At 28.4% G+C, this 13,127-nt stretch overlaps 1 protein-coding gene across 4 annotated transcripts in view; it reads right to left on the reverse strand.

Moving 5' to 3' along the window:
- Positions 1-547: 547 nt before the first annotated feature.
- The window catches only part of LOC119673873 (phosphofurin acidic cluster sorting protein 2-like), a 62,967-nt gene continuing 50,387 nt past the window's right edge, over positions 548-13,127 (reverse strand). For all 4 annotated transcript variants that reach the window (XM_038084965.1, XM_038084963.1, XM_038084964.1 and 1 more), the window contains 7 exons: positions 11,399-11,684; positions 9,264-9,386; positions 3,319-3,886; positions 2,773-3,250; positions 2,180-2,702; positions 1,998-2,114; positions 548-755 (listed from right to left, as the gene is read on the reverse strand). In XM_038084965.1, coding sequence (XP_037940893.1) covers positions 625-755; positions 1,998-2,114; positions 2,180-2,702; positions 2,773-3,250; positions 3,319-3,886; positions 9,264-9,386; positions 11,399-11,684 — 2,226 coding nt within the window. In that variant the 3' untranslated portion in view covers positions 548-624. The remainder of the gene's footprint in view (positions 756-1,997; positions 2,115-2,179; positions 2,703-2,772; positions 3,251-3,318; positions 3,887-9,263; positions 9,387-11,398; positions 11,685-13,127) is intronic.

The raw sequence follows: 13,127 nt of genomic DNA on the forward strand, positions 1-13,127 counted from the left end.
TAAATAATTATATATATGTATAAATATATATATTACATTCGGCTTAGTTATGGAGTAGAAGTAGATTTTAATTATTAAGAACTTTTAAACGCTACAGATATTTTAAGATAATATTGTGGCTATTTATCGACTAATTAATTTTTTTTTGTTTTTTTTTTTTTTGTAAAAATTGAAAATACTTAATTTATTAATAACATTTATATATGAAATTCGTTTGGGTTAAGTTACGCTACACTGAATGGCGCCATGAACATTACATTTCATAACGATACGTTGGGTTAATAATTATATGAGTATATTTATGCTACTGTACGATTAAATATTATAAATACGGGTATAATTCTATATAAATATGTAATTTATGTAATTGTCTACGTATTTTTAAAATAAGTAGAATTGCGATTTTAAACATAGTTAAAGTTACTACATTTATTAAAAATAATTTACAAAATATAATTTAAGTTGTTGCATAGTTGTAAAACAAATATTTTTCAACATTTATAATTAAGAATTAACACTAAAACTTTTTCACATCAATACTAAATTTTTTTTTGTTTTTTGTTCTTTTTTTTTGTGATGTATTTTTCCCTTTTTCATATTGATTTTAAAACTAAATTAAAATGACTAGGATATTTCAGCGCAAGGAAATTGCAAATGTCCAATTAGGGCAATTGGGAAATTTTTAACGTGCGTCTGCCAATGAGATGATAGTTGGAAGAATTTAACACCAGTCCATTCTGTGCCATCGATATATACTGCAATGAGAAAAATATTAAATGAATTAAAAATTTGATTTATAATTAATTAATTAAATTTTGTAAGATTTCCTACTTAAATATTATTTTATATTTATTGATATTTATTTATTGATTTATTTATTGATTTATTGATATTAATGTATAGAAAATTTAGAAAGATAGTAATATTAAAAACATTCAGTGTCATTCATAAAAATATATTGTTCAGATTTTTGCATAAGGTATGGAATGCAAATCTATTTTTACGTCATCTAAGTGACATCTTACAATACTAAATCCAGTTAGAAGAATTATGAGTGACTTGTCACCAAATAAATGGTAGTAATTCGGCAATAACTTGGCGAAAATTCGTTTTCTAAGTGTGATATTTTAAGAATAATCAGTTTATAAGTATTTTTTTAAGTAATCTTACAAAACAAGTACAGTAGTGACATATTTCAGGAACTTGGCAACTAGCTCAAATCACCAAAACATGATACTACAGGTTCGGGAAATTTTTAATGCAACAAAGAGGAAGCAGAAGGAATTGTATGGATTGTGATAACGTCCTATTGAAATCACATACCTTCCATTTCACATCAAAGCGAAATGGAAATTATGTAGCCGTAGCGATCAGAATTTACGGTTTTATCACATCATCATCATTTTCAAACTAATGTGGGTCTCTCATATATACATTGGTCTTTCGACAATCCACAAGTAACTGGATTTTTACTGACCCAGATACCACAATTTGGTTTATTGATATATCCATAAATGGTCCATATAATAAAACATCTAACCATAAATTATACAACTGCCAGTGAAACAGTTTAGCCAAATAATGACCACGAAATAGATAACACTTTATTATAGTTAAATTTAAAAGAAATAATATGATAATATAAAAATAAGTAAGTAAGTACATACTACAAAAACGTATGGATGTAGTCACAGAAAATTTAATAGATAGTATTTGAAAATTAATAATTAGATTTGAATAATAATGGGGAATATTCAAATAATAATGGAGAATACCCAAAGAAAATTAGAATATTTTCGAAAATGATAATAATTAGTGTTCTTAATAATATAATAAAGAAATCAAAAGAATACCCTTTTCTCAAGCACTTCTATAACACTTTAAAATAATTTTATAGAATATACAATTTCGAAAGAATCAATCATTTTTGAATTACACTCAATTCGTGAGCATCTTTAATTATAGTTATATTTTTTCTAAATACTGTTTCAACTAACCTTTTAATGGTACTGGATGAGATTGTTTTGGAGAACATATTAAACGTGCAACACCTTCTACACATTGTTCCTTTTCGAGATCACGATCTTTTTCCTTTTTCTTGCCCAAACGCATAACTACAATTTTTAACAAAGTATTAATTAAATAAAATGAAATTTATTTTTTCGAATTTAAAACTTACTTTGCTTTTGTTTCTTTTCCTTAGTCGCAAAACTAACAGTCAATCCACTAGACATTTCACCAATTTGAGCATTTTGCGGCAAACGCCATACCTGTAGATTTCTAAATGTACTCTTAATGCTATTTTTGCCACCCTGATCACCACTTCGCGTGACACTCTTATCCTTAATAGAATGATCACTATGTCTTAGAATCGGCCAGTAGTCAACTTGCAGCTCTACTGGTTCAACTTGTACAACATTAATCTGTTGTGGTGTACCAAAGTTATCACCTATACGTTCACGTTGTGATGTTGCTGATGATGGTGGTGTTTGATTTGGTGGTGTAATACGTCCACTTTGCGGTGGAGAACCATTTCCACTCATAATATTACCACCACCAATCATAGTTGTGGAAGCAGAATTTCCAATTGGAATTGCACTGGTAGCACTTGTTTGTTGTGCTACACTCGTTGTAGATTGAGTCATACTTTCTTCGAGATCAAGTGAAGCTTGTGGACCTTCTAGGTACCCAATGCGCACATCCTATATGGCAGAAAAAAAAACCATTGAATAATTAAAAAACAACACTAAATTTTGTTATTATGTATCTTACCGAAATGAATGGCACAAAAATCTGGCAAGAATCTTCATCTTTATAATTGACCATAGCTTCCGCAATTGGTATTTGAGCACAGGGTCCGGCCGCTTGTAAATATTTTTGTATACGTATCAATAAATCCACTATATTGAACTTATTTGCATTAGCATTATCAGCGAGCGAAGACGTGAGTGCGGTTGCATTGACCGTTGTCACTGCACTAACAGCAGCGGCTGTAACAGCCACACGTTCACACAATTGATACCAATTTTCAGTGCCGAACATGGAACCATATGCTTGATCCATTTGACTTAGATATCTTGCAATAGCACTGCTACCAATCGGCACAATGTAAAAACGTAAATGATTGAGCCAATCTGGTGGTCTCACGCCCATCAGCTCAACGTAATGCCGCAGTGCAGCACCTTGCAGCCAATCACCGCCAATAAGCAATATTTTTACTGTATTTGGTGGTTTTGCATTGGAATTACAACTGAAATTATTAAAGAATTGAACAATTATTTATTATTTAAATGGTCTTACTATGAATGAGTTACTTACTATTTCTGGATTTTCACCATAAGCGCCTGTAGTACTGCTTTCACCTCCGCTGTATTTTGAGGTACAAACGATGGTTTAAATGAATTTGCAAAAATCGTTGTAAGCTTTGGTATAAAACTGCTACCACTTAATGCCTCTGGTGGAGTTATAATCGTGACCACATCAGGTATGACAGCATCTTCACTGGAGAATTCCTTACTTATCTGATCTAAAAGCATTTTACGCGGTTCTACATTAGTTGGAGACAGGCATGTCTCTAATACTGAGCGCGGTTCTGCGCTTAAACTAAGAGTCTGTTTCTTTTTACCCCCACTGGTACCACTGGGCGTATTACTTGAAGTGCGAAATAGACGAGAGCGTTTTTCACTGGGCGGTTGTGTTATTACTGCACTACTAACACTGAAATTGGAATTATTGGGTGTTACTTGGTGTGATTGCTGCTGTTGTAAGCGTATATAATCTTTTTCAGTACGTGGAGGACTATTTTGCGAGTCGGAGAATTGGCCATCTATATTAAATGTGTTACCTTCATTTCCAGAACTATCGTTGCGATATTCTATACCACGATCTGCAATAAATCGTCAGACATCGTTTAAAAAAATTTTATTGTGAAATTGTATAAAATATTTGGAAAATAAAATATTTTAATAATAGAAATTTAAAAAAAACGTAGGCTGTCTAATAAATAAGATAAACATGCAAAAAATAAGTATATTTGATTTATTTATTATAACTATATTTATAATTAATTTATATATTTAAATATATTATTAAGTATTTGTCTAAAAAAGGGTTTAATATATAAAATATAAATTAAGTTTTTCAAAATCAATCTACTAACATCAGCATGCATTTAACGTAAATAATCAATGGGTTAAAGAATTTCTAATAGTCGTAGACAAAAATCTATAAGATGAAGGCCCTATGTGAGTGAAGAAAGCGCAGTCTGGAAGCCAAAGTTTTAAAAGCTACTGATAATAGAATAATAAGTCTATAATAGGTCTCTAAAATAGTGCAGAGAGATTGATTATTGAATAAAGTACAAGGAAAGTAAAAGAGACAGTGATAGATTTGATAGTAGTTGTAACATATAATTTTGTAAAAAATAAGAACCTAATAGTGGTATTTGAAGCTTATGAGAATAGTAAATATCAGTCTTTTTCTGAAAACTAATAGTTTTCTGAGTTAGAACATTCCTAAAATGCTTAGATTAGGGAATATTTAAAAAATGTTTCTATTAAAGATTAAATCATGAAACTGTAAATAAATTTTATACTATAAAACTCAAAGAGATAAAAATTAGTAAAATTTGAATAAAATTAAATTTATTTCGCCCTTTTTTGGGTTAATTAAAGTTATTCCAATATAAAAGGAATTAGAATTATTTCAGAACGGATGTATATATATGTCTTGAAGTCCCTCTTTATATATAACCCCTATTGACTCTCACAACAACCATTGAAGTTGAACTATTCATAAGAGAAGAGACACAAAAGTAGTCTACTTGATTACCGAAAAGGAGAAAACTACTTGAACTACAACAACAACAGAATAGTTTCATTAAATACATCTTAAATTTAACCTAATATTATAACATTAATCATTAGTAGACTCACTGTTATCAGCATTATATTAAAATTTGCACAAAGTCAGGCTGTACGAAGACTCTTTAAAGTATTTTGATACATCCGCATAAATGACATGCTAAGAAACCTGGTCAAAAAATACATAAGGGACATAGCCGTGAAGCTATTTCCGATAACCGACAGGCCGCCCTAATTAGCACTATCTAATCTCAGAATAATCTATAGCCGCACGGGGCAGTACGCAGATCTTAGATTAGTGATCGAATAATCACGAAGCTTTTGACAAATACATAAAACCTGTCAGTGAGTAGGGTGGGACTCTGCAGAAACCCCTCAGCTATTAAAGAGTAAAAATGAATTAAACATGAATATTATTAGAGAATGTATTTTAAGTATCATTTCAAGTAGTAGCGAATCCTCTCTAGCAGCACAATATATATTCATTAAAGAGTTGACCTCAGTTCTTCCAGACTTCAATTCTTTACAAGTTTTTATTTGGTATTTTTATTCAGTATTTTTCTTATTCTAATGATTGATAATTATTATTAGACGTATTATTTTTGTACATTAATATATAAATATATAATTATGTAAAATATTTTTAACAATAAATATAGTAATTAACTTCAATAGTGTACTTAGATATTATGTTAGAAAAATATATATCTATAATTTTGCTTGTAGATACAAGTGTCCATCTGTTCACTCAAAATGACATAATTAAAAACATAGATACAAAAATTTTTAGTATATAAATTAGCTATTCAAAAGTTTAATAATAAAAATGATGATAAAAATTGTACAATAGACTTCAGCTATTCCAATATTGAAAAGTGCATTCTAAAAGCTAATATGTATGCAAGTATCTTGAGATTAATTAATTTTAAAACATACAACCTTCGAACGACAAAATGCACACCATAAATTTTTTAGAAGGAAAAAATGCATACTGTGAACATGCAAATGCATAAATCATGGCTTTTTTGTTATAAATTTTCTTGTCAAATAATTGAAAATACCACAACGCCATAGAAAACGAAAGCTAAAAAAAGATTAAAATAAATTGTAAAATACAGAAAAGAAAAAACAAAGCCCAAGAAAATGCACTAGGAAACAATGATGCAGCTAAACGTGTAAAAAAGTGGAATGTGCTTTTCTTTTATTCGAGATACAAGATACAAGATACAAAATACAATATACAAAATATAAAATACAAGAAACAATGTCAAGAGTGAAGTGCAACAGACTGCACAATGCCACAAAAGTTTGGCCCAAAAAAAGGGTGCAAGCAATAAAAATATTGGAAAATAAAATAAAATTTTTATCTCAAGCTGAAAAACTATTTCAACGAAATCACATGTTGCTTGGGAATGCCGCCATTTGAATGCAATTAATCACTTGTTTATAAGATATAAGAAAGATACTCGCTCGCACATGAATTCGAGACAAAAATACTTGTACTTGAACACAACGACGAAGGGTGACTGAAGCATACGCTAACACTGCGGTTAAGTTGAGATACACGAAACTACTATATACGTACTTGCACGGATGTGCTGCTATTTGCGGTCAATTATGAAAGATTGTATTTTAACACTTGTAATTTCGTATCGATGACAATGATAAATTTACTAAGGAACAATATTACTGGCACCACAAATATACAAAGTTTTATTCGTTATTATTTAATCTAGCAATCAAAATGATTTTTTTTTAGATTTAGAATTGGTAGAGAAAATTTATAGAGAACTTTATCTATATTTCCTAGATATAGAAATTCGATAAGTATGTACTTTTGAACTCAATTCAGTAGGATAACTTAAAAAACTTCATCTCTAATATTTCCTAATAAAATTCTACTAGTTCTACTTTCGAAACCAGCTGGCTTTAGCATTAAGCCTTAATATCGGGGGAAAGATTTATATATATAAAATTCAGTAAGATGGGATTGAACAGAGACTTGATTGTGATGTAGTTGAGCCAAATATGTAGACCTAATTCAAACTTCTCACTAAAGTATGGCGAAATCAGAGACTAAATAGTCTTAGTAATGGTCCTAGATATGAACAATTGAACAGCTTGACGAGTGTAGATAGCTAGATTGTAGCTAAAGCATACATTTGGAACGGATTTAATTGCAACATTGCGAATCTTTTCATAAAATCCTGACCTATATTAAGACAAAGGCAAAGTATATAAAGGCAAAGCATAATAATAGTTAGTTATTATTGTGTTACTATAATAGTGTGTTTCTGGATGTTCTACTACTATTTATGTAGAGTTTTAAACTAATCGCTTGAAACAGGATCTGAGTCACTGATGTTATCTTTCGATCTGCATATTTAGTTAGAGTTTGTTAATCCATATGAAGACATATTTATTTATGTAAAAGACTTTTATATAAGCGACTATTGCAAAAAGGTACGAACTGTGAGAGTAGTTTTGTTGTTGGAACTTCTTTTTAGAACACACTATGGATAAAATTGTTAAGATAATAGTTATTTTTGGTTTGTTATGTTCAGAACTTGACAATACTATTCTTAATAAATCATATATAAGATTATTCACACTAAACAGCGTACTTAACAATGAAACTACCTATAGCTTTATAGACCGTCACAGTATTTTTTCTCATTATAATTAGATGAGACTTGAATCTTTACCAAAGGTTCTAAATGGTTTTAACCTTTGTTTTTTTAATAATACGGTAGTACAATGGCCTTATAGGTCTGAGTGGAACTCTTTAGGATTGCCGGTATAACCTAATCTAACCTAATTAGTTGGGACAAATCAATTATTTCAACATATACCTCACTCGTCTTTATTATGTTACACAACAACGACATTGTGTAGCAAAGATAGAGATAATCAGAAAAAAAATTGACCCCTTTAAAAAATGTCTGGAAAAATTATATATTTAAGTAATTTAATGTCATTAATGACAAAATTATCTATTTTCGTATAGAGAAAGTTTCATAATGAAGAAGTATTTTTATAAAAATAAAAATTTGTTTTCAATGAAGTGAATTCTTCTGCTTACAGATGTTTCGAATAATATGGTAACGCTTATTTTTTTGTTTATATACTGACTACAAAGATATAATAATTTTATTTATCTTACCCTTGTATGTCTTTAACCCACTAAAACCACCTCTAAGTAATGAGTGGAGAGGATTTTCACTGCAATGTGGAAACTTCATTTGAGTAATTTAGGCTAATATCAAAAAAACTATGTTTATCTAAGCCAGAAAGCAGGGGCGTGACATAGGTGGCAAGGTTTCTAGTCAATTGAATATTAATTGCATATATATGCAATTGTTCTATGAACTAAAAATAGTTTCAGATATTTTACAAAAATCGAGAAGAGTCTAATGGAAAAAATATTTATTATGATAAGATCGAGCGTCTGGATATGTTAAGAGTCTTCCCTTCTTTTTACCTTAAAGAGAAATGATGTTACTACAACAAAATCAATAATTTCCAACAATCTTAATTAGTGTACGTTAAATATAAAAATTCGTTGAACATAAAAATTTGTTAAATATAACAATCACTATTATAAAATATAAAACCAAAAAATATATAAAATATAGTTAAAAGTTTGCATTGGGATCCTTCATGAATAAATAATTCATTCATATAGTCTTATAAATGTTGTATATCTTTTTGTATAATTATTTATATAATAATGTTAAAATATAATAGAAGATCATGCAACACTACATATAATCATAATCATAGTACTAGTATGTTATATATTAGTATCTCACATAGTAAGGATTAAATGTTATATATATATAGGCAAATAGAGCACAACTAACTACACATATAGTTGAAGGCATTTGTAGAGGTTGGTTGGTTACCGGTTACTCTAATTAGCAAATGAAACAGCTTTCAACAGATAAAAGTGATAGGATTTTGTAAAAAAAAGTGATTGGTTCGGTAGGTGGGAGCAAACATTCATTTAGTGTTCGGTAGAGTACAGTGGGTGTAAAAAATAGTGAAAGTAATTGGTAGCAAAATAAGAAGATGAGGTTTGCTGGAGTAACATTTAAAGTGATGTGAAGTCAACTTAAGATACAAATATGTACAAGAAAGAAAAAAAATTTTTTTTTTACTTATAGGAATTATATGCACAAATAAAAAACAAAAACAAAAACAACAAACTTAGCAGTGTACAATAGTGTTAAGTGTATAAAATTATAAGTAATTTTGTTTAATCAATTTAATTGATTTGTGAAAATTTTGAAAAAGTTAGAAAACATAAAAGAGAAAGAAAAATTTTTTATAATTTATAAATAGTAAAAGATTTTTCATTCTTTAATTTGTAATTTTGTTGTTGTATGAAATTACACAGACCTGGTGTTGTTGCCGAATTATTATTGTTTGTTAAATGAATGCATTTTTGTTTGTTATTTTCAATATTGTAAGACGAATTGGTCAATTGGTCGCTTTTATCCGATGATCTGCGTTCAAAGTTGCCTGCAAAAGAAATTATTCAAGCCATGCAATTTCAATCACAAAATTAAGTACAAAATCAAAATAATAATAATTATTCTTATTAATTTCAAATATAAAACAAAAAAAAAATGTCTAATTAGTAATTAAATAATATTAATATATTTATAAACAAAATATAACTTGGTATATAACTTTGATTAATTCAATTTTATTAATTAAAATTCAATTTCTGTTACTGTTAGTAAATTACAGCAAAATGCAAAAATTATTTTTGTAACTATTTTAGAATATACATAATAAAAAATATAAAATATTTATTGATAAAGTGACATTAATTAAGAAAGGGATTTTTTGATCATACTCTTTTTTATAAGACTGCTTGAGTAGACCTTATATGAATTTTTATAAAAGATTTCTTTGTATCCTTAACTGTTGGACCTAGGATTTTAACGAAGATAGCTATGTTGAGCAACAATTTTTTTACTATGCTATATGTTAACACAGCTTTCATATAGTTTTCGAGATATCGCTGTTTAAAGTTGGAGATATGTAAATGAGAATCACCAGATGGCGCGACTACTTATTGTTAGACATTGTTAGTATAATTAATGTAAAATGAAGTAGTTTGAACTAGACGATGTGTCTAGTTGTTGTTAGAGTAACGATAAAAAAAGTATACAATATACAAAGTATACAACATACAAAGCATACAATGTACAAAGTATATAATATACAAAGTATGCAATATACAAAGTATATAAAAGTATATGTATTCTACAGAACTGAGCCATATCAACATAGAGAAAAAGTTGCTCAAAATAACTAACACTACTAAAATCTATTGTCGAGCTGAAGATACTTTTGTTAAAGTATCTTTGAATAGATCTTTCACGATTAAGAACAAAATTTTCATCATCTCCAATTAATTTCACTCTTATATATAATAATATATATAGTATATTATTCATATATTATAATATTAATATACAAATTCACATATATTATAAATAACCTAAAAATATAAAATAATTCTCAACGAATTTATTTTCAAGTTTAATAAAAACAAATAACTTCGTTGTTTTTTTGTTTTGGTTTGTAATGAATTATATACTATATTTATATTTATTATTTCTGCCAATATTGCAATAAATTTTACTGCCTTATCTAATTCTCTTAGGTATTATTTTCTTTTTAGAAACGGTAAACACACAAATTTTACTATCAATTTGCATAAATTATTTTTTATTGAGTAATATATTTTACATGGCAATTAAAAGGTACTATTAACTTTTAGAGATTGTAGGTACATGAAAAATGTGCTTGGCAGTAATTCAAAAAACAATTAAAAACACAATATTTTATATTCTACTAAACTTAATAAAATTTATTAGTGGTTTAGTTCAAGGAAGAAAACATATTTTATATGGAACCTTAAATTATTTGGGATTTTAAAAATTTCACACTAATATCTGAACCTATATTTGTACTCATGTACAAGAAAAGAAAGTATGTAGTAAATACTTATAGTATTATATTTATTCTCATTAAAAAAAAAAAAGAAACTATTTACTAAATACACTCAGTAAAAATTTGTTATGGCGATAGTAACAAATTGAAGACATATAAAATAATTTATGGTTATAAGACAATGTCGTTGAATCCTTTAAGTGATTGACTTTATGAACTTTAGAACTCACTACACTGCTTTCAATACTAAATATTAGAAAAATAAAAAGTTCTCTAATAATTTATGTTAGAATTTCACGTCTACTCATATATATATAAAATAACAAACTTAAATAAAAACTTAAATAAAAACTTGAATAAAAAATTAAGTCAAAACTTTTAAAATACCAATAATATAAAAATAAAAAATCAATATTAGAAACGTTCGAAGTCCTACTTATGTATAAATTATAATAATAATAAAAAGCAACAAACTTTTCAATACTTTTCAAAAAAATGTATGTATCATTTAATGTAATATAATTTATACAAAGTACAATATGGTATATAAAGAGTTTTGAACTTACCAGTACCGCCATTGTCGTGCAACATTATACGTGAATTAGTGAAAAATGGACGCAGCGAAGGTTTCGGTGTGGAGCCAATTGATAATGTGTCCATATCAGGACCTGAATCATCACCCTCACAACATGACAACGATTCCAACTCTTGAAATAATGCATCCAAATCACGTTCGCCTCGTAAAGCAGCTGTACCGCGATTCACATCACCCTCCAATTCCTCAGAAGCCTTAAAGCGTTTCAGCAAGGCGACAATTTTTTGTTTAAAATTACGTTGTTGCAGGGAAATTGTCTAAAAAAAAGTACATAAATATATATAAAATAAATCAATAAATTATTTACAAAATAAAAAAAGCATATAATAGATTTTTGGTATATAATAAATGAGGTTTTATGTTTTTAAATTGAAATTGTACACGCACTAAACGCTGCTGCTTAGTGCTCGGAAAGTGCTTTTAATAGCGACGATTTCTTAACGATTTCAACACAATTACACTCATTCGCCAGGACATTCAGTGCCTGCTCTCATGTATATTTAAGCATTTAAGTGCCTATTAAGTTAAATGTGTTGTCCTTCAGTGAAATTCGTTTAGTCGCTTAATTTAGACATAATTTTAGTATGGAATTGGATACGTAAATGTGTGTGTTTAAATTATTTTCTTTTTTTTTTTGGTGTTATAAATGAATAGTTGAAAATTAATTAGACTTAATTGTACAATCAGGAATATAATAAATGTTTTAGACAGATTTTTAGAACTATTACATTAATGATGATATGCTTTTGAATTTGTATTTAATTTACTCAATTTGCATATTAAATGGCGACGATTTTTACGAGGCAAGTAATTTGGAACTTTTACATTTACATAATAAAATTATAAAACATTCATATACTATATATAACATTTCAAAAATTTTAGACCTATACGCCTCGTAGATCAAATAATACCAGCATTAAAGGAGTAACAAATAATTTTATAAAACTAAAAAAATCATAAAGAGTTTATTGATGTGGACACGTTCCAGAAACGCAATGTGTTAAGATGTGAAACGATTTGGCAAAGCAATGAAGACAAAAATGAACACCCAAAAATTTAAAATTTTTTTAAACAGTACAGCACGAAAGTAGAAAAAGAGGCAAGGAGAGGGCATGAAAAGGGCAAGAAGAAGACAAGCAGAAGACAAGAAGAAGACAAGAAGAAGAAGACAAGCAGAAGACAAGCAGAAGACAAGCAGAAGACAAGCAGAAGACAAGAAGAAGACAAGAAGAAGACAAGCAGAAGACAAGAAAAAGACAAGGGGACCAGAAGAGGTCATCTGCCAAAATGATGAAGACAAAATAAATAACATTTTATGGGACAAAATATAAATGTGGACGATTAAAGTCCCTGAGACTTTTCACTATCAGCACCGAAGCAGTGTTGTTCGAAACCACGGTTATCTCACGAAAATGTTCTAATATTTCTAGGGATGTAAGACTTTACTCTCAGGCAAAAAGAACTATCCCAATTCAGTTTAGAATAAAGCAATTACTTTAAACAATTACTTTGGTAAATAATTACTTGTCATATATAACATAAGTAAAATCCATTCTCAATGTACGCCACAACTGTACCTCTACAGCATATGTTCTCATCCTTTTTTTTTTGCTCAAGTGTAAATTTAAGTCCTATTGACTTATAGCTTCGCCACAATCAGATTGCAAGGTTCTTTCACATATTATAGATGCAGCATC

Source organism: Teleopsis dalmanni, chromosome 2 (assembly GCF_002237135.1).
Source record: "Teleopsis dalmanni isolate 2A chromosome 2, ASM223713v2, whole genome shotgun sequence".
Classification (NCBI taxonomy): Eukaryota; Metazoa; Arthropoda; class Insecta; order Diptera; family Diopsidae; genus Teleopsis; species Teleopsis dalmanni.